This window comes from Balaenoptera ricei, chromosome 2 (genome assembly GCF_028023285.1).
Source record: "Balaenoptera ricei isolate mBalRic1 chromosome 2, mBalRic1.hap2, whole genome shotgun sequence".
Lineage (NCBI taxonomy): Eukaryota > Metazoa > Chordata > Mammalia > Artiodactyla > Balaenopteridae > Balaenoptera > Balaenoptera ricei.
The window spans coordinates 94,920,793-94,945,471 of NC_082640.1; the positions used below are offsets into that span (position 1 = coordinate 94,920,793).

A 24,679-nucleotide genomic window follows, 5' to 3' on the forward strand; every position below is an offset into this window, starting at 1 on the left:
GTGTAAGCATTCATTTGAATGAAAATTATCTTTAAGTGTTATTTTGTGGGGGAGAAAAACTTCCTCATTGTATGTTTTTAGTTAAGTCAGACAATTGATTTCTTAGATCTTGATCTTTGCTGTGGTGAGGGACTACAGCTTTGTCTTACTCAACACATTTAAAGCGCACATGGAAGGGAATGTTAGGCTTGAATAATTAACAAACAAATAATACAGGCAGGGCTTTTTCTTTAATCATCTAAATGCCAAAGAGAAAATTCTGAAACAGAGAGTGATAGATTTAGATATTCTTAATTCTTTTTATTCTGGCCTCTAGATCAACTTATCCAAAAAACATACAATATAAGCCACGAGTACAAATCACGTGTAATTCCAAATTTTCTATTAGCTACATTAAAAAAGTAAACACAAAATAATTTTAATATTATATTTTATTTAACTCGGTATATATAAAATATTATAATTTCAACATGAAATCAATTTAAAAATTATTGAGATGTTTTACATCCTTTTTTTGGTGTGAGGTCTTTGAATTCCAGTGTGTATTTACATGCACAGCATATCTGTATTCGACTACACGTGTCTAGTGACGACCATAATGGATAGTGTATCTCTTGATAGCTCCCTATTAATTCATTATATTGCACTGGTTTTGAAAGCAAGGGATATTTTTGTGTAAATAAGGCGCTGGAGGGTTTTGGAGGAATGTTCATAGTTTTCCTTCACACCTTATGCCATTCTAGCCCTTCATACTCATGGCTGGATGACTGAAAAAATAATTGCTGTACTCCTAAGAAATTAGAAGGAATGCAATTAGGAAAGCCAACATGATAGGAAACTGATTACGTGACAGATGTGTGGTGATTCCTGGAATGTGTAGATTATTCAACACACAAAAATAGAGAGTTGGTCATATTAGTAGCAGATTCTTGGTTTAAAGCACAGTGGCTAGTATTTTCATATCAGGACTTCTTTATATTTCGTATTTTAGAAATTTCTTATTTTGAAATATTTGTATAGCATGGCGCTGATGTCAATGCAAAGGACATGTTGAAGATGACAGCTCTACATTGGGCCACAGAACACAATCATCAAGAGGTGGTGGAACTCTTAATCAAATACGGTGCTGATGTACACACGCAAAGTAAATTTTGTAAAACTGCGTTTGATATTTCAATAGACAATGGGAATGAAGATTTAGCAGAGATACTACAGGTAACTTTTGGCTTTTAATTTAAGAAAATAAAAGGATCTCTGTCATATGGATGATTTGAACTATTTAGCTTGTAGTTTTTCATTTTGGACTTATTTTGGACAGTGCTATTCCTTTTACACTTCCTCTTTGTTTATTGCTGTTCATTTTCCTAATTGTAAGACCACAGTCTTTGCATGTAACATTAGAAGATTAGATAAAGTGATTACTTTCAGTGTTTGTAAGGTTCTGAATTCCCTTCTATACATTTTAGTCTATTAATTATTTTGTTGCATGTTTGGATACCTTATGGTTTTTCAAGTCTGTTATACTTCCACTAACATTTTTTTTAGCAACCATAATCATGTCCCCACAGTGAGTGATGTAGTCTTCATCATTCTGATTGGTTTCTTTTATTTTTTCACCATCCTCAAAAAAATCTGTTTATGAACATAGTTATTTATGGTTTTTGAACAAGTTTTCCTACTAACCAACATTACTTCTCTTTTCTTTAGCTAGACAACATTGATGTAAAATTTCTTCTTTACTTATTGCCTCTTCTTGCCTATCTTCTTGTTCTCCTTCCCAGTAGAACTCTTCTCTAAGACTATCTGAGTCTGTTGAACTTCAGCTAGTTACTTAAAAGATGTTATGTGTTCAGGAAAGTAAATTTTGCTGTGCTTCTTCCAATTCTTTTACTCCCAAGAGTGCAGTTTGGAGCCTGGGGTTGAGGATAGAGGACAATTAACTGGGAAGGATGTGCTTTGTATAGGTAGTGTTATATATTGCTAAATATAGTAGAGAACATAATTTGATTTAAGTAATTTAATTTCTGTAGCCGCAGGGCAGCAGGATATCTTTCAACTGTGTTCTATTTATATATAGAACACAGATTTTTTTTTTGGCCCCACCATGTGGCTTGCGGGATCTTAGTTGCCTGACCAGGGATTGAACCTATGCCCTTGGCAGTGAAAGCGCAGAGAGTCCTAACCGCTGGACCACCAGGGAATTCACTCAACTGAGTTCTATAAAATCCTTTCAGATACCTACTTCTCCTCACATGGGATTTTGCTGCTTTACCTAATAGGGGAACTCAGGATATAAATGCATATCTGTGATTTACCACTATACTTTCAGTAGACCATAAACAAAGATTTCCATTTTTATTATATGATTCTTAGATTGCAGGATGTTACATTGAAAGTCTGTCCAATATGTTCTGGTTATAATTCTGAAAACACTGTGGTAATTTGTCCCCTAGATTGCTATGCAGAACCAAATCAACACAAACCCAGAGAGTCCTGACACTGTGACGATACACGCTGCAACACCACAGTTTATCATTGGACCTGGAGGGGTGGTGAACCTAACAGGTCTGGTATCTTCAGAAAATTCATCCAAGGCAACAGGTATTGAGATGCATATAGGATAGCTGTTGGGATTTTATGCTTTAGTAGGTATTCATCCTTTTAAGAAAGGACTGTTGGAGAATGAGGGTAAGATTATATCAGCCACCTTGGTTTTCTTTGTTATAATTGGCAAAAAAATTTTTATGAGGCAAAATAATCTAAAGAAAGGTGATATTGCAAAATGTACTGCAATATTACCTTTCAAAAGCTAATGCTATCCAAGCTTGTTTTTCACAAAACTAATATTACCTAAGCTTCATTTAAGAGTTGAATAAAGTAAAACAGATTATCAGAAAAATTCACTAGATTAAATTCCTTAAAAATTCAAACATGTTTTCTCCTTTCTCTTAGATGAAACGGGTGTATCTGCTGTTCAATTTGGAAACTCCTCTACATCAGTATTAGCTACATTAGCTGCCTTAGCTGAAGCATCTGCTCCACTGTCCAATTCTTCAGAAACTCCAGGTTAGAAAAACAAGTCAAATGTGTACATCGAAAGTTGGAGATTCAAATATTTGCACAGGCCAGGAAGGAAATTTAAAAGACTAAAGGGGGCAGGGTTGAGGTTATGGCCGTCTGAGGAGAGTGGCGCAGGGCAAGGGTGCATCTCCTACTCAGCTCTAACTGATTATAGTAAAATGCTCAGTCAGTGTTGCCAGACTCTGTTTTTTTCAAGGGAAGCTGAAAATCTGGATTTTAAAAGAATATTAAATCTTGGCAATTATTTAAAATTAAATTAAAATTAATTAAAATTAAAAACAAACTTGTGTGGTTCACAGAAAACATGTCTGTGTACCCCATTTGGCTTTGTTTTACTACTCTGACTTTTTGTATAAGTAAATTAGCTAAATATATATGAACCTGCTGTCTTTTTCATAACTTTTAATTTTTGGCATCTCTATTAGAATGACATAAAATCTTAATGACTGACAAAACTAGGAAATAGCATACCAACAACCACCATTAAGGATAACCTGGGGTTAAATGATTATAAACAGTATTAATAGCTGGTTTGATAAGGTTTACCTTTATACTTAACCAAAATAGTTCTTGCTATAATTATGTAAGTAAAATATTTTTTTAATTAGGGAATTTAAAAAAACTCCACAAAAGTATTTTTCTTACTGTAGTTTAAGCCATTTTATTTGGACCAATGTTTATGAAAGTAAAGAGTATTGTTGTCATTCATTATTTAACTTTTTTTCAAAATGTGACTAATAATAACAACAACAGTTCATTGCATGTTTACTGTGTGTGCTCTGCACTGTGGCTGATGTTTTACATGTCTCATTTAATCCTCACCAAAAAGATCAAAGGTAGATATTACTGGATTTGACTCTTCAAGGTGATGATTGGATGATGTATTTTTTGGTGGTGGGGGGGGTGGTTACTTATCTCTCTCCTTCTTCTCTCTCTCTCTCTCTCCCCCCTCCCTTCCCCCTCCCTCCCCCTATGCCCCTCAACTAGTAATAGTAAACATTTATTCATTCTCCAGCTTCTTTAGCATTGTAATCAATGTTTGAATCTAAACCTTTATATTTGGGAGTCTTAAGATTTTTCTGAATCACTTTTGGCCATTAGCAGCTATGTGTATCATTCCTATTGACATGCTGCTTTTATGACCTATGCCTGGATCTCTTCAGCACCTTTGTAATTGCATAAGTATATCGAAGAAAATTAATTTCATTGGTGGATTTCTATTTGATTAAACTTGTAAATTTTTTGCCTTTATTAAAGTACATATCTCTGAAAATTAATCTTTTCTTCAAAGTCAGCTCAAAGTTTTGACATTTAGATGTTGACTCCACTAATTGGTCATACCAACTTCTCTAACTTCTACCTTTGAAAATGTTATGTGTGGTCTAGTCTGAGAGAATTGGTAATTTTAGTTGACTTTTATTGCATGTGACTTACAGTTTTCTGTGAGCACAATAATTTTTTCATTTCAATACTACATCATAGTGAAATCTTTCTGAAGATATTTTAAGAGCTTGAATTAAGTTAAAATTCAGGTGAGTACATTGCCACCAGTATAAACAACTCAGCTGAGGTGTGTAATCACATAAAGAAATATCTTCTTGCAGGTCAGTTTGCACATGCTCAGTCAAGTTATTTCTCTGCCTCTTGGCCGTCCAGTTTCTTTTAACATCATTTGTCAGACTCATCCTGATTTACAAATGTTTATATGTTTTTTCAAGGACATCTCAGGATATGGGAAATAAAGTAGTACTCCCATTTTATATATGATGAAATTGAGGTTTGTGGAGGTTAAATAATTTTGTCCAAAGTAGCGTGGCTATTAAGTGGTGAAAGAAAGTTTGTGCTCAAGGTCTGACTGATTCCCAAGTTGTGTGTCTGTGACCACTAAATATACTGTTTCCTCTATGCAGTTTCTTCAGGTGATCAGTGGACGAGTCTCTTCTAGAATGTTTATAATTTGGTTTGTGATAGGAATAAATATTTGTGTAATCATCACTTTGTCTTATATGAAACAAAAGCATCACTATTCCTAGTTTTACTTCTGAGGTGTATCTTTTGGAGCAGTCTTTTGAAATAAATGTTCTCCTGTTTCCCCTTTTTAAATGATTGAAAAACAAAATATAAGAGCCATCAGTACACTAATTGGTACTGCTCTTATTCTTTTCTTTTACTGGCTAAGTAGTACAGTAAACACATCTTCTGATAATAAATAGCCAGTGTAGCAGCAAATGGACTGCATTTGAAATGGAAGCTAGCTGGCTGACATGGTCCTATATATAGAGGGGAGGTACTTATGATAGCCTAGGATACCATGCTGTTTCATTTGAACTGTGGCTTTAAATAGTTCTTTCATGTTTACATTAGGACTATCTTTGACATATAAAACAAATCTTAATGTTAGTCCAATGGGAACATCATAAAGGAAATCAGTCTAGTATAATGCTTTCATTGTGAAACCAAATGATACCTCTGTCTTCTTGATGTTACAAGCAAATATAACTTCAGATTGTCAATGTTTGATGATTAGAATCTCTCATTGAATTGCTTCCTTACTAGCATTTTTTATGTAAATATTTCCAGTTTTATTCTTTTCTCATAAACCTTTATTTTTCCAAGCATTTAACTTGTTTGATTAAATTTTTAATCTCCATACATAATTTTCATGATTCTTTGTCTGTTTGATAGAAGTACAAAAAACAGAAATTTGATAAATCTCTATACCCTGAAGAGTTTGTTGCTAATGTTCATTTTTATTAAATTGGTTTTTTGGGAGTTTTTATTTCAGTTCCTGAGCCCACAGGCCTATGCTAATGTGCATAATTATATTAAATAATCATTAGGTCTATCTAGGTCCAGGCCAGGCCAGAAAAACATGATGAAACACTTGATGTAAGTCATAAATTTAACTTGGCATAATGAATTATAGAAAAATAATGATTAATATGTATAGGGTTCTTGCTATAAGCTTGTTATTATGCTAAGTGCTTTACGTGTATTATCTCATCTCGCAATAGTCATTTGAATTAAGATGCTATCGTTGACCATTGACTGAGGTTTAGTTTTCAGCTTTGAGGTTTCAGAAATATTTTATTAATATATCCTGGGTTAATATAAGGGACTACTCACACTCAGCAAACTCATAAGAAAGTGATACATAAATCAAAATACTAAGTTATTTATTTTTAATTTCTTTTTAAGTGAGGATACAACTGTCTTTTGATACATGAAATTACCTTACTCATTTTGGAAACAAATCAGTGAAAAAATTTACAGCCTTTAAAAGTATGCAGACACAGTTTTCAAGATACTTGTTTAAAACATCCTTCATAATTTTGGAGTGGAATAATTCAGGAGAAGTATCAGGCAGCTCTAACATTAATATAATAATTGTCCTTCTCTTTTACATTATTATTATTATTTTTTAACATCTTTATTGGAGTATAATTGCTTTACAGTGGTGTGTTAGTTTCTGCTTTATAACAAAGTGAATCAGCTATATGTATACATATATCCCCATATCTCCTCCCTCTTGTGTCTCCCTCCCACCTTCCCTATCCCACCCCTCTAGGTGGTCACAAAGCACCGAGCTGATCTCCCTGTGCTATGCGACTGCTTCCCACTAGCTATCTATTTTACATTCGGTAGTGTATATAAGTCCATGCCACTCTCTCACTTCGTCCCAGTTTACCCTTCCCCCTCCCTGTGTCCTCAAGTCCATTCTCTGTGTCTGCATCTTTATTCCTGTCCTGCCCCTAGGTTCTTCAAACAAACTAGTAGAATTTTTGCTTGGAAATAGTTGGAAATTATCTTGTTAATTTATGTACCCAATGATTAGAAGGCTGTGTTACTTTAAATATTCTGTGATTCAAGTTTTCTACTAATTTGAACTCCTCTCAATTTGTTTGAATTAATATGATAATATCAACAAGAGCAGCATTCTTAAATTTTGTGTGAATCAGAATCACCTTCTCAACAATCATTTGCCCCAGTTCTACCCCAGTGGATTCTGATTCAGTAAGTTTAGGGTGGGGCCCTGACATCCATATTTTTAACATGATCTCAAAAGTGATTTTGGTGTGATGACACACCAAAATTTAAGAATTTGACCCAAATTTTAAAAGATCTATTTCTTACTACTAATAGATTGTATAGTAAATATCTAAAGATTGTGAGTATACTACAGCAAAGATTTGCTTGAATAATATATATTTCTTATTTATTTCATTTTTATGTGTAACTTAATATTTATTCAACTGTTTATGGGGTGCATAGGTGAATCTCTACTAAGGAAAAGATGTGGGAGAGAGGAATGGCTTTCTTAATAGCTTTAATAGTTGAGTATATCTGTATGCCTGCTATTTAGTCTTTTTAAGGACTGAGTAATTAAGGAGCAGGCTTCAGGTAATTAGGATATAATTAAAACAAAAATGTGATTGTCAAGACCACATTTCTCAAATTGAGATGAGAAGAATGTTATCATGCTGAGAACTTTAAATATAAAACAGAGTAATTATTCACTGCCCACAGTCTGTAGACCCAGTAGGGCTTACGTATCTCTAACTTAATGTGCCTCTTTAAGTTTTCCCTTATTTATACATACTGTTACCTAACACACTGATTTCTGCTCAGATTAGAAACATTTTTTAGATTATGGCAACTCCTAGGAAATTTTATCTCTAACAGGTGCTGATTGGTAAGCTTTGATAAAATTTCGATTTAAAGAAAATATTACTGACCTCTGTTTATAAAAAACACATATATACTGTTTCAGGGAAGTAAATGTGGTTATCTGTTTGAACTAAGGGAATGTTTCTTTTTCATCTTTTAAATTACCTCTAAGTTAAGAAAGTATCTACCATATTTGCTGGTAGTTCCCATCATTATGCTTGATAATTTTAGGAATTATATTTTTGTTTTGGCCGATATTTCACCTTCTAATACCAAATGAGTCTAATTTGCAGTCTAATTTCAGTTCATTTTTTTCCTCTTTGGTATTTGGGTTCTTTTGCTTTATTTGATTTGTCACAGTAGTTGCCTGGCCAGGTAGGAGATTTAACATCAGAAAATAATGTGCAAGTTCTATATGTTCAGACACAATAGAACATTTCAGTTGACTGGGAAGATGTGCAGAGGTTCCATTAAAATATACTTTGTTATTTTTTTCTTATGCTCATTTCACTAATTCTGGAGAAAGCAATCATCTTCCTGAAACGTACATAGTTGAAGTGTTCTCATAGTATATTTTCCTGTGCATGAAACTAAAGGGATTAAACATTGTGGCTGCTGATTTCTTTACTTTTGGCCATCCTATACACTTTAAGGTACCTGAGCATGTATTTTACACTAAGTTTTATGCCTGCTATGTGCAGAAAACAAAATTTTGAGCTACCCATGAGTGACTGCTTCCCTATGCTATTTTTTCTGTATTTGTTTCTGAGCCATCAGAACTTACAAATGGCTACAGATACTATACATCAGGGAGGTTTTGTTTCCTTTCAGGGTTTTAAGCTTGGAGCTTAGATGTCTCTACTTCAGAAGTAGAATGATCAGGCAGCTCTTTTGGAGCCAGCTTGTAGCTACTATTTTTCCAAAAAAATTGTTAACACATTTGAAATTTAGTATTCCAATCTAGGAATGGAGGAGGGAAACTGAAGTCAGGGAAAAGGTGAGGGAAGAGTTATAGTTAGTAGGAACATATAATCTTGTTAGAGAAATGAGAAATAAACAAGTGAAAAGTTAAGAATAGGTTAAAATGTTTTAAAATTGTTCTATAAGAGATTTATAAAAAAATTATACAGTTACTATAGTTCTTCAGAGGACAAAGATTACTTTTAGCTGGAGTTGGGGCATGGGGCTAGGGGAGTGGGGTGAGGTGGGATTGGGGTGGAGTGGGATGGGGTGAGGTTGAGTTGTACCCTAAAGAATGAATGGGATTTAAGGATTTAGATAGATAAGAACTCATTTCAAGTTATTCCATTTTGGAAGGTATTCCAAAATGAAGATACAAAAAGGTAAAGGTTTTCTTTTGGGGATTGCAGCTGCCTTTTTCCTCATAAGAAAACCACCACTTTGTAGTACACTATTAATAAACAGAGGCAATCATGTTATCCTATTTTCCTACCAAAGCTTACACGCCAGTCTGTTACAGGTGTTTCCTATTTGGAAAATCAAAATTCCAGGAAGCTCTCACCCTTACTCTCTCTTCTTGCTTTAGAACAAAATAAAAATGTACAAATAATAAAAATTCATGGAGGGATATATCATGCTTATGTTAAAGGGATAACTCAAAACTGTTCTTGAGCTAAATTTTCCGTATATTGGTTTACAAATAGCTGTTCATTTACAATTAGAAAAATATTATTTATTCATTCATTGAACAGATTTTTGTTGAATATCTCTTATGTTCTGGTAAACAATCATATACAGTCCCAACCTTTATGGAACATGTAGTCTTTCAGTAGAATGAGATATTAAAGTTATTCACTCAGATAAATACTTGTGATTCGTGGTATATATAAAGAATACAGGATTTTGACCAAGTTGGTGAGTCTTTCTAGAGGAAGAGACATTTAAACTAAAGACGAAGTAGGAATTAGTGGAGCAAAACTTGGGGGAAGAACATTTTAGGTAGGAGGGCACATGTGAAGCTTTTGAGGCAGGAAAGCTTGTCCTTTCAGAGGACTCAGAGACCAGCGTGGCTGAGCTCAGCAAGTGGGAGAGTAACCCATGGTAATTGAAGGTAAGATTATATAGGACTTTTAAAATGATTACTTTGGTGGGCTCTGGAAGGGAGTTTAGTTAGGAGTCTAATGCAGTCACCTGGGGAAGAAATAATGGTAGCGTGGATTAGGATTTGGCAAAGAGATAATAAGAAGTGAATAGATTTGAGAGTTATTTGGATGTAGAATCAGAAGTTAAAATCGGTTGGATGTAGGCCTTACATCTGCAGTTTAGTCCATATGAAACTCTGATAAAACAATATTTTATGGCTCTAGCCTGCAGTCTTGTATTGATTTTGCATTGCTTAGCCTTATTCTTTCTTGCGGCCCAGCTATATAATCCCATTAAATGGACATGTGTGACTACCCTTCTTTTTGTGTTTAGAGCAACTTCAGCTAGTTGTTAATAAGGTGTTTTTTTCCAAAGGTATAATGCATCTGGTGGCTGTTTCCCTCCTTTCTCCTAATAGTGAAATTTGAGTCAGGTCCCCTTTGCATGTTGTTTTTTTTTGTCTGTTCCTCAAGTAGATCAATAAAAGTGAATTGGCTTTCAGGTATATGTTACTGGGCTTCATAAGATTGTTTTGTTTTTGCCTTTTTAAAAAAAATTTCAGGTTCAATTGCAGGCAGGCCTACTTTTGAAATGTTATTTTTTTCTTCAGTAAGCATAGTTTCTATTTTATTGAAATATTTATATGCATATAGAATTTTCAATCTTCTAGTAACATCTCAAAGACAGTTTTTTCCTTGTCTTAGTTGACTTCTGTGGCATTAAAATTCAAAAGTCATGTTGAACCAGAGGTCTCAAACATTTTCAAAGATGCTGTAGATTATCTAGGCTCTCTTTGTATATTACAACTTGACTTTTAAATTAGACCAATGAATATTTATTAGTTATTTTTTTATCTGGGGGTTTTATATTTGGATATATCTATGTATATTTTTTTAAATAACATTGTTTTTAAAGTTTTTAGGCTTTCTGTTTTATTCTTACATGTTTCAACATTTCACTGCTGGGTTGTTCTTAGGATTACTGAGGGGGTTCTTTGTTTTCTTACATAATTGGTTTCCTTATAATTTTTTCTTAAATTCCTTACCATAGCACAACTTAAAAAGAAAGCTTTTTAGATGAAAGGCAAGAACTCTCTTATCTTAATGACAGTCATTGCAAATAGTGCAAAGATGAAAGTTCTTGAGTTGTGCCTTGATTATATGTGATCTCAGAAATTTCTTACATATGATTATGTTTTTAAAAATATTTGCTACTTATAGTTAACATTCAACTATAGTGAACATTTGTTTTTCATATGGATATTTTTTTAAAAGATCAAAGCAATAGTTAATGTCTTTGAAAACCTCAGTAGTTGTTCTATTGAATACATTACTGTTTTATGCCCTACATTTCATTTTATAATTATCTTCCTGAAATTTTCTTAAGTGCTTGGTGATAAAGCCTAAATATGGTTTAAGACAAACAAAAATGAGAGAACTCAAAACATAAAGGTTTTTGCATTTTGAACATCATCTGTGGTTTGCATTGTGACCCTTGATTACCCAAATAACACAGTAACAGGGTTGCAGCCAGGCCTGTTACCATGAGTTCATCCTTGAAAACTAGGGTCCCAGTACTTATCTTGCCTTTTATTAAAAAAGGAGTTTGTTTAATTAGGGCATCTCTGTATTTAGTAAATCCCTTAGTCGTTGATATCCATGACATTCTGCTGGAATTTGGTAGCAACTTAGCGTGTTTCAGAGTAACTGTGTATCTGAAGGGTAGCATGACTTCAGGAGAGAATGATTTTATTTCATTACACTTTTGGTAAAGTGTTGCCTCAAATAACACATTTCAGAAAACCGTATCATTTAGAAATAGTTTTTTTTGTCATTGTTTTTTCAGAATTAGTTATATTAAAACGTTTTTTAATGTTGATAGTTTTTAAAACCCATAGAAAAATTGGAGAATAAACTTTATACCTTGCATCTGTATTCACCACCTGTTAACATCTTGCCACACCTGCATGTTCACACACACACAAACACAGACACACGCTTTTATTTTGCCAAATTATCTGAAACTAGGCTACAGACGTCATGACACTTCATCCTTAAATTCTTCAGCATGTATCTACCAAGAACAAGGACAGCTTCCTACATATTCACAGTTCTATTATGTTTCTTAAAAACATCAACATTAATTTAGTAATATTATCTGGCATATGGTCCATATTCAAGTTTCCTCAGTTATCCCCAAAATGTCCTTTATAACTGTTTGTTTTCACCCAGGATCCAATCAAAGTTTACATACTATATTGGATTATTATGTCTCTTTAGTCTCCCCCAATCTAGGACAGTCCTACTGCCTCACTTGTTCTTTATGACACTGAAATCTTTGTAGAGTTTAAGCCAGTTGTCTGCAGGATCACTCACATTCTGGATTCATTTGTTTCTTAATAATTAGATTCAGGTCAAACATTTCCAGTAAGGACACAGGGATATTTTGTAATCTCCTATTGCATCACATCAGGAGTTACTTTAATTGCTGTGTAGTATTCCAGTGCATGAATCTACCACAGTTTATTTATTCATTCTACTTTTGACAGATATCTGATTTGTTTCAAGTTTTTGACTATTTTGAGTAAAGCTGCTATGTGTAGTCTTTTGGGATCAGTAGTTGGGCATAGGATTGCTTGTGAGAAAGGATTTTGGCAATTTCTTTACCTAGGCAAGACCTGGAGTGCTGTGTTCAGCTGCCAGAATCCTCTCTGAACCTTTCATAAAACACTGAGAACATAGTTTTGAATCTTATTTATGTAAATGTTAATATATTATTTCATAGCCTACAGTACCAGATCTATTTGCCACTTATTATGAAGGCAACCCTTGCTCACACAGTCCAAAAAGGGAATACTGTTTATTCTCTCTACTTGAAGAATACAAATATCCATGTTTTGTTGGATAGGAAATGTATATCAACTCATATATGTAAATTTAAATGGAGTATAACCACATACAATATTTTCTTTTTTGGATTGTGGAATCTTATTAAGCTGGCATAACCTTTGTCATATCTGTGACCTTAGGAGAGCTTCTAAATTTCGTACCTCGTAGAACTAAATGAAGATAGTTTATTTAAACATGTGCATGCATAGATAGTTGGAACTCACTTATTGTAAATTGTGGGACTTGTAGTCAACTGTTTACATAGGTGTCTACAACACCACTGGAGACTGAATTTAAAAAACATGTAAAAGCTTTTCTGTATAAGAAAGAAGTAAGGACAGCAAAGGTAGCAGAGCAAAAATAAACTTCTGTTCATACTTTTATATATGTTCACTGATTTTTACATATATTTTTTTTTTCCAGTAGTGGCTACGGAGGAGGTAGTTACAGCAGAATCTGTGGATGGTGCAATTCAGCAAGTAGTTAGTTCAGGGGGTCAGCAGGTCATCACAATAGTTACAGATGGAATTCAGCTTGGAAATTTGCACTCCATTCCAACCAGCGGAATAGGTCAGCCCATCATTGTGACCATGCCAGATGGACAACAAGGTTGGTAGACGGCATTTACATAAAGTTTGCATTTATTCTTAATCCTCAGGAAATTGTGACATGTTTTTCAAAGCATTTGTTTTTGCCTTAATTTTGTTTTTGCAACCTTTTGCAGCAGACTTAATTGCCTAGTTTTATTTGCTTAGGCTACTGTTAAAATTAGCTTGCTTTCTCTGAGTGTCTACTAGGTAGAAAGAGGAATTGCCCCAAAGTATTCTGGTTGGAAAATGAGCTTAAATAAGTAATTCAAAATCAGTATTGGACAGTACTTTCCTAGGCCATTTAATACAAATCAGATATCATACGGGCTTTTAAAAACACCATGTGAAAAAAAGCTACTTAAAAAGAAGTTGGGGGCTTCCCTGGTGGCGCAGTGGTTGAGAGTCTGCCTGCCAATGCAGGGGACACGGGTTCGAGCCCTGGTCTGGGAAGATCCCACATGGCGCGGAGCAGCTGGGCCCGTGAGCCACAACTGCTGAGCCTGCGCGTCTGGAGCCTGTGCTCCGCAACAAGAGAGGCCGCGATAGTGAGAGGCCCGCGCACCGCGATGAAGAGTGGCCCCCCGCACCGCGATGAAGAGTGGCCGCCCATTGCCGCAACTAGAGAAAGCCCTTGCACGAAACGAACACCCAACACAGCTAAAAATAAATAAATAAATAAATAAATAAATAAATAGAGTAGCTATTAATTTAAAAAAAAAAAAAAGTTGGACTTAGGAGTTATGGTAGGAACAGTGACAACTTTTAGCAACTTTGTTGATAATTGTCCCAATTTTTTCCTTTTGAGTAATAAGAGAGTAGTAATAAGATAGATGAAACATAAGCCCCAGTTTCATGTTTAGTGAAACTAAAAGACTGAGAAAACCACAAAATTCCATACTTTAAGTGCTTGCCAAAAACATCTTAAGATCTAAGCCAGGGCAGTAGAACCCTCAGGGAAACCCCCAGTCGTGCATCAAGAAAAGGGGTTGAGCTCAGAAATCAGCAATAAATATACACTTCCAGTAAGACAGGGCCCAATCTGAGTAGGAAGTGCTGCAAGGAGGATTAAGATAGACTAGAGCATGAAAGCTGGAGGAAGCAGAAAGAGAAGGTGCAGAAAGTTCCTATCTGAACAAGCATCACCCTGTACCCAGTACTCTATACACCCCCATCCCCCACCAAAAAAAGTATGTGCACACATAACCTTTTAGAAAATGACTAGGATTGCAGAGACCAAGCCTCTTCATGGCCTGTGAAGGAATTAGGGAAGGGAAGGGCTGGAGGTAGAAGTTCTCCTAAACCAGGTTTGGTTTAGAGTGATAGTGGAGGTATGGCCCTGCAGAGAGACCAGGTCTCAAGGAACGATTTTGTTGCCATAGCAGTGGAGGAAGAAACCCTTGACCAGTGAAGCCTAGGAGGCTTTTCTCACCACTATACAGAAATCTTCTGCTGGTGGTCCAAGATTTGGATCAAGCCCAGGTACTTTTCACAAAACTTTAAAGAACTAATTCTAATTATATAGAAAAGAAGAAACTTTCAAAGTATTTGTTTTAAGCAGATATAACATTGTTTCCAAAACCTGACATTATACACACAGTCTAATCTCATTGATGAACAAATGGAAAGAAACATGTTTTTGGATAGGATGACTCACTATTTTAAAGCTTTCAATTCTTCCTGAGTTAATCGATAAATATAATGTGATAGGAAAAAAAGACTGTATTAGTTTGCTAGGGCTGCCATAGCAAACTACCACAGACTGGGTGACTTAACAGAAGTTTATCTTCTCACAGTGCTGGAAGGTGGAAGTCCAAGATCAAGGTGTTGGCAGGTTTGGTTTCTTCTGAGGCCTTTCTCCTTGGCTTGCAAATGGCTGCCTTCTTGCTGTGTCCTGATATAGTCATCCCTCAGTCTGTGTGTGTTGTCTGCGACCTAACCTCTTATAAGGACACCAGTCATATTGGATTAGGACCCACTTAAATGACCTCATTTTGGACTTCCCTGGTGGCGCAGTGGTTAAGAATCTGCCTGCCAATGCAGGGGACATGGGTTCGAGCCCTGGTCGGGGAAGATCCCACATGCCACGGAGCAACTAAGCCCATGCACCAAAACTACTGAGCCTGCGCTCTAGAGCCCGCGAGCCACAACTACCAAAGCCTGCATGCCTAGAGCCCATGCTCTGCAGCAAGAGAAGCCACCGCAATGAGAAGCCTGTGCACTGCAACGAAGAGTAGCCCCACTCGCCACAGCTAGAGAAAGTCTATGCACAGCAACAAAGACCCAACGCAGCCAAAAATAAAACCAAAATCTCATTTTACCTTTTTAACCTTTTTAAAGGCCCTATCTCCAAATACATTTTGAGGTACTGGGGGTTAGAACTTAACAACATTTAAATTTTGAGGGGGACACAATTCAAGCCATAACAAAGACCAATAGGTCTTTTTCTGGAATTAGCCAAACAGATTCTGAAGTTTATTTTGATGGAGGAGGAGGGAAGAAGAATAAGGATAACTGGAAAAGAAGAGCAATGAGAGGAACCTACTGAATATTAAAATAAACTTTTAAAGCTTTCATAATTTAAAAATTATAACTGGCAAATGAATATATAGACTATGTAGATAGTTCAGTGAAACAGATACAATTCTCAGCTCTTCTTGAGTGAATTTTTAAGTGTAGTGTAATATGGTATGAGTTAAAAGAAATACTTTAATTCTCAATATTTCTAATGTTTTTAATTACATTGTACTAAATAAATGATAGTTTTACTATTTTTTATTTGTTTACATTTATAAATGACAGTAGGAGAGTTTTTAATGTTTTGACAACATTAAAGACTGTAGGACAGTTGCAATTTTTCCCATTGATGATTAAGATTGTTTTGCATAATTTTAGCTTGCACAGTCATGTTTATGTTCCCGCACTGGTATGCAAAGCAAGGACAGCCTCTCGCTCTCTGTATATTTACATTTATGTAAAGAGATACTAAAAATTGGGACAGTCTAACAACCCAGTGGAAAAACAAGCAAAGTTTATAAACAGACATTGTTCATAATGGTGTATCCTCACAGTGGAATATAATGCAGCTAAATGAAAGAAAGCTCTCTATGTGTTGGTGAAAGATACCCTAGATATATGGAGTGAAAAAAGCAGACACGGAACGATGTATCTATCTTATGTATGTTTGAATATATGTTTTGTATGTATGCTACCTTTTGTGTAAGAGAGAGAAAAAGGAGAATGTATATTCATGTTTGTTTTTACATAAATGAACACAAGAACAATGTATAAGCAACCAGTAAAAGTATCTGTTTTAGCAAGTGTGAAGTCAGACCTCTCAAACTATGCTTAAGTATTATTTTGATTTTGAGCCAATGAATGTATTATGTATAAAATTTAAAAAAATAAGTAGGTACCTTAAACAATAAGTAGTTTTCAATAAATAGACAAGAAGTTGAAGACAAATATGGACATTTCTCATAAAAAAGCAAATCAGTGTTTTGAAATTATTGTTTTTGGAATATATTTATTTTAGATGAGTTGCATCAACAATCTCAAGACTAGTTTTAATTCTTCTAAACCTATCTGTAAATGAAGTAATGTGTATGTTTTTTCATTTTAGTATTAACAGTACCAGCAACAGACATTGCTGAAGAAACTGTTATAAGTGAAGAACCACCAGCCAAGAGACAATGTATTGAAATAATTGAAAACCGGGTGGAGTCTGCAGAAATAGAAGTAAGGAGTCTTTTACCCGGTGTGTTTTGCTGCAGTCATCCAAAATGAATTCCATTTGTTTTTCCTTCTTTTTTTTTTTTGTCTTTTATATTTATTACTGACAGTATTGTTTTGATATAGAATGAGTACTTTTTTGTCTAATTTTTTTGCCTTATACATATAGCAAGCCTTCAATAAATAAATATTGAATGAATGAATGAATGAGTAAAGAATTTGTTTGTAACAAAGTCTGTCATCATGGTAACATTGGAATGTCTTTTGTTCTTGTACTGCATCCTTTATTTTCTATTAAATTTACATACATCATTCTCCCAAGTCACTAAAGGGAATGTCACTATATATTGACTAAAAAAATTTTTTTCTTTCAAAAGTGAAGGGCGAATGCCTATTTGGGCTGGAAGATCCTCTTAAAGAATGTTGAAGTTTGTCAGCTGAGTTATTTTGTAAAAAGCCATAGGTAACTGCTTATTTCACTCAAGTCCCTTAAGGAAATTAAATTTAGACTAACTGTTGTTAGGATTCACCTTCTTTTCCCTCTGCCAAACTAGTTTGTAATTGTAAACTAGTTTGTAAGTGTAACCAAACCATAGTTATTACCTCACAGATTTTTTTCTCACATGACTGTAAATAAAGTTATGTTTTCCAAAGTTGATATTAACTTATATCAAATGAAAATAAGATCATTCTTGAATAACTCTGAAAGAGCAACTGCAGTGTAAAGAAAAGAATATTGGACTTGAAATTAAATGAGCTGGATTTGAATCCCACCTCTTGCCCCTCCCTATTAGCTTTGAGGCAAGTTATCTTACCTTTCTGAGTTCCTGTTTTATTTTCTCCCAAATTGGAATTTAAGATAACAATATCTGTATTTTGGGGTTTTTATGAGAGTTGAAAAAGTCAGCATACTAATTATATACACATTCATAATATCTAATATGTGTGAATAGTAAATGTTGGTGAATATTTAGGAATTCTTTGTTATCATAGAAAAGAGAGGATTTAAAAAAATGCCACCTAAAGGCAACGTAATTCTGACTGAGGACTATTAGAAAATATCCTTGCCCAAATTCGTTTACATATAAGATTGGTGCATCTTTGGCCACAATCTCAAAGGACATATTATTGAGTTAAGAAGAATTTGATTCATGGTTTAACCAGAATGTTTGATAAAGTTGTGACTTTAATTATTGAGGGTGAGTTGTTTCATTTCTTCAGAATTTAAGGTGATAGTCAGTACACTGAAGTTTTTATAAACTAACCATTTATTTCATTGAATGGTATCAGTATACTTATTATTTAAAAATCTTTAATGTCTTTTACTGATAAATCAGTTGATCTTTTTTTCTGGCATATAAGGTGAGAAAGATTTTGTCATGTACTTTGCTTTAACTATTTAATAAAACATTTTTAAATTACTTGAATTTTTATTGAACATAAACTGACCCAATTCAACATTTCTTTTAATTGAAGTATAGTGGATTTATGTCAATTCAACATTTTCAAAATAATGAATGTGCAGGCTGTACCTTTATTTACCTAACAACCAGTGAGAATTGCTGTTTTCATCAAAGATCAACCTAATTCCATTCTTACAGTCTTTCAGAGACCGAGGAGAATAATCGCAAGTAACAAGAAAGTATGAATTGAGGTATATAAATTAACTAGAACCAAGGAGATTAGAACTTCAGGGAGATGGAATTTTAGCTTGATATAAAGAACTTCACGAGTTAGTTTTGGCTTAATTTTAGTAATTAGAGCTTTCTGGTAATGGAAGTCTTATTCTCCGTCACTGGAAATGTTCAAGCCAAAGTTGCACAATGTTAGAGCTATTACAGAGAGACTTTGAAGCCTACAGTGAGTAGAGATGATAGAGGTGGGCAGGGGATACAGAATGAAGAGAGACCTCCAATGTTTTCTAAAACCAGGTAATCATTTCCTTATAGTACATAAGTAGTTCTTTTGATTTTATTTTCCGAGGTGACCAATAGAGTTATCTTGGGGGTATACTTTTATATTCCTTTCTAAGTGATTGCTTAGCCATTAACCCAAAAAGTTTCTGTAAAGCAGTGCTTCTCAACTGGAGCAATTTTGACCCCAGGGGACATTTGGCAATGTCTGGATACATTTCTGGTTGTCACAATGAGGGACATGCCACTGACATTTAGTGGATAGAGGCTGGGGATGTTGCTAAACCCTATACACATCCTACAATGTGTGTTTTGCCGCTCGGTTCTGCAGTTGTAGTAGGAAAGCAGCCACGGGCAATTTGGAAATGAGTGGGTATGGTTGTATTTCAGTAAAACTTTATAAAAACAGGATCATATTTGACCCATGGCAGTTAGAAAATGGACAGCTCAATGGACAAGTAGAGAGCTCATACACCCTGCCTAGTTTCTCTCTTTTTAAAAAAAACATTTAATGGTTAAGAATATGAGTCTGGAAGCAGATTTAGGTTTGAATGATAATTTTCTGAGTGTGATTGGTCAAGTTATTTAGCCTTTCAAGGCTTGGCTTCCCCATCAGTAAAAAGGGGAAAATAATAGCACCTACATTATCAGAGTGTTGTAAGGTTTAAATGAAAATGCATGTGAAGGAGTAGTACAGTGGTGAGCATATAGTAAATGCTCAGTAACTGTTAGTTGTCTTATTATTATCTTCTAAAATTTATATTGCGGTATGGTAGAAGATAAATCACTTTAATGATTTTTTTTGCTTTATAATAGCTAAAGTAAAATAAATTTGAATATTAGAAAATTACATATAAAACTGTGAAAAGATAATTGCTAATAGCTGAAGCAGAATTCAAGAATCTTGTTTGGAAATAAAAAAGCAAACTCGAAGTCTTTCTTTGTTCTGTTATTCTTTTGCCTAATGTAATCATAATATATTGCTTGGGCTTGGAGTTGAAGTGTAAGATATCTTCCTTACTGCTTTCATCTTCTGAAATAATTGTGAATCTCTTGCTGTTTCTGAATGTGAATAAATAGGTAATACTAGAGGATACCTTAGAGTTAATCTCTTCTAACATTTCCAACCAAATCAGGGCAAGTTTTTATCCATATTCAAAACTTTGGCTGCCAAAGAATCTTATTTCTTAGTACATGTAAAAGTGTAAAACACTTATGCATGGCTGTGAGTGCTCCTGCCAGAGGTAGGGGTCTAGCTCCCACCCTTCCACTGGTGCCCAAAGTCCTGCATAGTTCACTGCCAGGGACTGGTGTCAGTTGCTTACGTGAGGCTGGCATCTTGCCTGAAGTAAGGAGAAAAGGGTAGCTGGGTAGGGCTTAGGCATTTCTTCTACTTGTACATTTTGTGTAATTGGAAGATTTGGAGACTACTTGTATAATCAATCACTCCCACATTTGGTGGACCCATGGGAAAAAGAAATGTTACATCTAGCTTCATTCCCAGTGTGGGGAAGGCAGTGGGATCACAGGAAGGCAGGAGTATTATACATGTTCCTCCTTGTGGACCATGTGAATAGTGGAGGGTAGGGAATCTTTTGGTGTTCACAATGGACAAGGGTCTAGGAGGCAGTGGAAGAGACCACAGTGTCCTCTTTCCTAGCAAGCTGCTTACCCCTCGCCTTTACCTTCAGTTCTCTCTTTTAAGTGTCTTGTCCAGTGTGAACCTGGCCTCTTTTTGTCATTAGTAGTCCTACCCTCAGCCCCCACCCCAAGCAGAAGGCCTGGGCTTCTGTAATGAGGTTGAGCTTGGACCTGGGCAAGTTGAGTTTTTGTCCGTGTGCTTACTAGTGGTAAGGGAAAGGAATCTTTGAAGTGTTTTCCCTTAGGCAACTGTATAGGGGCAGAGTGAGGTGAGGAGAAAGAATACCACTTACACTGCACCAGATTTGTGTTTTTCCTCTCAATTTATTCAGGAATTTAATACATATATTTTACAGCATATAATATAATGAATCACAGTAGAGAAATTAGTATTTCATTGGTTTGTAAAATGGTATAATTTAGGAAACACTAATCTAGACCAGCACTCTTCATTTTAAAGATGAGGAATCTTGCTTGCTATCATAGGGAAAGATAGTTTTATTTATTTATTTTTTTATAAAAATTTATTTATTTATTTATTTATGGCTGCGTTGGGTCGTCGTTGCTGCGTGCGAGCTTTCTCTAGTTGCGGCGAGCGGGGGCTACTCGTGGCAGTGCGAGGGCGTCCCATTGCGGTGGCTTCTCTTGTTGTGGAGTGCAGGCTCTAGGCGCGCGGGCTTCAGTAGTTGTGGCACAAGGGCTTCAGTAGTTGTGGGCACTAGAGCGCAGGCTCGGTAGTTGTGGTGCACGGGCTTAGTTGCTCCGCAGCATGTGGGATCTTCCTGGACCAGGGCTCGAACCCGTGTCCCCTGCATTGGCAGGCAGATTCTTAAGCACTGTGCCACCACGGAAGTCCCGGGAAAGATAGTTTTAAAAGCAGTAATATTAGAACCTCATAACCCTGACTCCTTATTGTGTTACCATGAGAAAGCTACATTGTCTCTGAGCATCATTTTCCTTATCTGTAAAATGGGCATAATATCTATCTTAGAGACTTGTTATTGGAAATCACCTTGTTTATATATATAATGGGTGCTCAATAAATATTAATTTTTTTATAATTAGTAGCTTTTTAACATCACAGATAAAGATGTGAAGAGGTATGGTGGTATATTTCCTTGTTAAAGTTCTTCACTAGTTTTTGTAGTATGTATAAAAGTACAGGTACCCAATTTGGGTTCATTATGTTAGTCTTATTTCTAATTAGAAAATAATTTCCTTGAGGTCAGAAACTAATCTGTATCTCTTAGTGTGGAGCTCGAAATTAGGGCTTTAATTATAAGGGAATTGGTGAAAAAGGCAAGATGTCTCAGAAATACCAATACGTGGCTACTTTTAGCTCCTACAGATTTTTTTATTTGAAAGATGCATGCTTGTATGTGTTATTGTATTTGTGCAACAATTGAAAAAAAAACTTTTTTTTTAAATTAGGAGAGAGAAGCTCTTCAGAAACAGCTGGATGAAGCTAATCGAGAAGCACAAAAATATCGACAGCAACTTCTAAAGAAAGAACAGGAAGCAGAGGCCTACAGACAGAAATTAGAAGCTATGACTCGTCTTCAGATTAATAAAGAAGCTGTTTAATTGAAATGAACATATAGTTTGAGTTTACTTTTGGTCAAGAAAGAATACAGTCTTGAACTGTACACAGTAAGTTGCAGTCATGGGAAGACAGGATAATAAAAGAGACTGCAGCTTGATAATTGGACTTAAGCCATGAGCTCTGAATTCTTGTAACATAAAACTTTACTTTAGAAGTTGTGAAATGTATTTAAAACTGAATTCTGTAAATAGTTTTTTTTGTTTTTTACAGTTCCAAATGAGTTGATAAAGATTGTTGAAGAGATCCCAAAACACAATAAGCCACTGTTTTTTGTGAATTCTTTTTGATTTTAGTACAAACCTTAATTTCTCAGAAACAGAACAGTTTTAAGGGTGATCGTTGTTGATTAGACCAAATGTTGTGTAATAATTATGTGGTGGACTGATGCTGGAATTAACTCTTGTAGGTATAAACTTCTATATGAAGAGAAGATTTCTCCCAGGAAATCTTGTACAGCTTTAAGTTGTCTCAGATTCTCTGAAAACAATTTTTAGAAAGCAAATTTTTATATTTGTTCAATTTCAGCTATACCCAAGTAGATTTACATGTATATGAAGCAAATATTTTTAAAACTTTCTGTTTGTACATATTCTGCATGTTTTATAATTTCAAAATGCATCACTTGCATAGGTATTTTCCCCACAAAGATGATGTAAGTTACTAGGAAAGAAAGAAACCCTTTTATTCTATAGGTCGTTGAAACTAAGTAAGCTAGCAGCTGGTTTTATTGGAACGACAATGTTCTTGGAAGGAGCAGCTTACAAGATACCTTGAATTTGCAAACTGCAAAATCTATGCTTTTTTGAAAATTTCATAGTGGGGACGTGAAACTATTCTGTGCCTTCCATCATGATTTCCACATGAAAGCACTTTAAGGCACTGGATTTTAAGATAATGTTTTTGGAAAACTCAAAGCATATGGGTTTCTGAAATATTTCATGGACTCATTCCCCCCCACCCAGGAAATTATTCTTATGGAAAAAAATTGCTTTTGTATGTAGAACAGGAACTTTTTGTACTACGGTGATGCTACAGATATGTCTAACATAGCTTTTACTTTCCCTGTGAAAGCTGTATGTCTGTGCTGTGACTGGCTCTCATCACAATATTGTTCAATTCCACAATGTATGGACATTAAACTCTGACATAGTGTTCCTTCTTTTTTGTAAACATAACTTCAAGTCCTTTTTCTTGTTTTATTTTTTAATGTTTTATTGCTTTATGAAATGTTTAACCCTAAGACCCTTCTAGATTACCTATGCTGTATAAAGAAGCAATTACCCTTAAAACTGTACTCTGCCCTACTTTTCTATTTTACAATTAAATATCTTTTCCACATATGTTCAGTGTAGACTTATATTTTGACCACATTTTATTCACATGTTAAAAAGTTTGTTCTGTGTATTACGGCCATATTCCACCGTATGAAAATATTATAAATTCTTCACACTGTGTCTTTAAAGTATCTAAAACTGGGTTTTACAAATGCCAAGTCATATTTTCAGTTGCGTGAAGCTGCTCTTCTATGTCTGTTTTTTAGCACGTTAATGCGTTTATGGGTTTGTTATGTTAGGAAGGGCACCCTAACGTATGCAGTGTCAGAGTGGAGCAGGGGCAGTGTGTTAACCCCACTGTATAGTTTTGCTTCCGAGACCAGATTGGCCCTGAAGATCCTTGAGAAAGTGTTGGAAACTAGCTTCTGAAAGTGAATTTAATGCCTTCTTTGATTTCTAGTCTTTTGTTCTGCTAGAAACTTTACCTGGTGCCAGAAAGAATTTTGATCTATAATAACATTTGCCATAGATGGGAGAAAGTAATTGATACTTAAGAGGAATAAGTGTATGATAGTATCAGGTAGATATTGAAATGTCTTTGGGGGAAGTCTACGTTTTTCAGAGTCTGTTATGTTGGACTTGTTTAATTCCTTAATCATCTACACCTGACTCACTGTACTATGAAATCAGAACTTAAACAAGAATTTATAACTAAAAAAAGCATTTGCTTTTTCTTTTCTCTTTCTCTTTTTAGCTTCTGTTTTGAGGTGGACTGGGAAAGCTTTGCATTCTACTTATTCTCAATGATGTTATGGGCAGAAGATTAAAAGAACTGACAGAATAAAATAATAATAAAAGTTTTCAGAACTCCACACTTAATGTGTTTCCAGTACATAATGATGGATTCATAGTTAAAGGTCATCAGGTTGCCACATTGATGGCTAATTATTTCCACTTATGTGTGAACAAACACCTTCTTTATTTTATTTTTTTTAGAAAACAGTCCACACTTTCCTTTATTTCAATATTTGTGTGGTAAAGAAAGATGCATGGGGATATTAATTTTTGTATTGGGTTAAGGATGTTTCTGTTTGTATATTCATGAAGGGAATGAGATATTGATTTTAAATGAACAAACACCTTCTTGAGCAGCCCTTCTCAACCAGGGTTCTGCAAGAGAATCAAGCTC

General features: G+C 34.9%; 1 protein-coding gene across 3 annotated transcripts in view; it reads left to right on the top strand.

Annotated features, from left to right (window-relative positions):
* The window catches only part of GABPB1 (GA binding protein transcription factor subunit beta 1), a 68,511-nt gene extending 44,949 nt beyond the window's left edge, over window positions 1–23,562 (top strand). For 2 of the 3 annotated variants that reach the window (XM_059913315.1, XM_059913314.1), the window contains exons 4-9: window positions 1,021–1,215; window positions 2,454–2,601; window positions 2,953–3,066; window positions 13,164–13,349; window positions 16,950–17,065; window positions 22,045–23,562. In XM_059913315.1, the coding sequence (XP_059769298.1) occupies window positions 1,021–1,215; window positions 2,454–2,601; window positions 2,953–3,066; window positions 13,164–13,349; window positions 16,950–17,065; window positions 22,045–22,197 (912 nt within the window). In that variant the 3' untranslated portion in view covers window positions 22,198–23,562. The remainder of the gene's footprint in view (window positions 1–1,020; window positions 1,216–2,453; window positions 2,602–2,952; window positions 3,067–13,163; window positions 13,350–16,949; window positions 17,066–22,044) is intronic. The other variant, XM_059913317.1, reaches the window with a different exon arrangement.
* The last annotated feature ends 1,117 nt before the right edge of the window (window positions 23,563–24,679 follow it).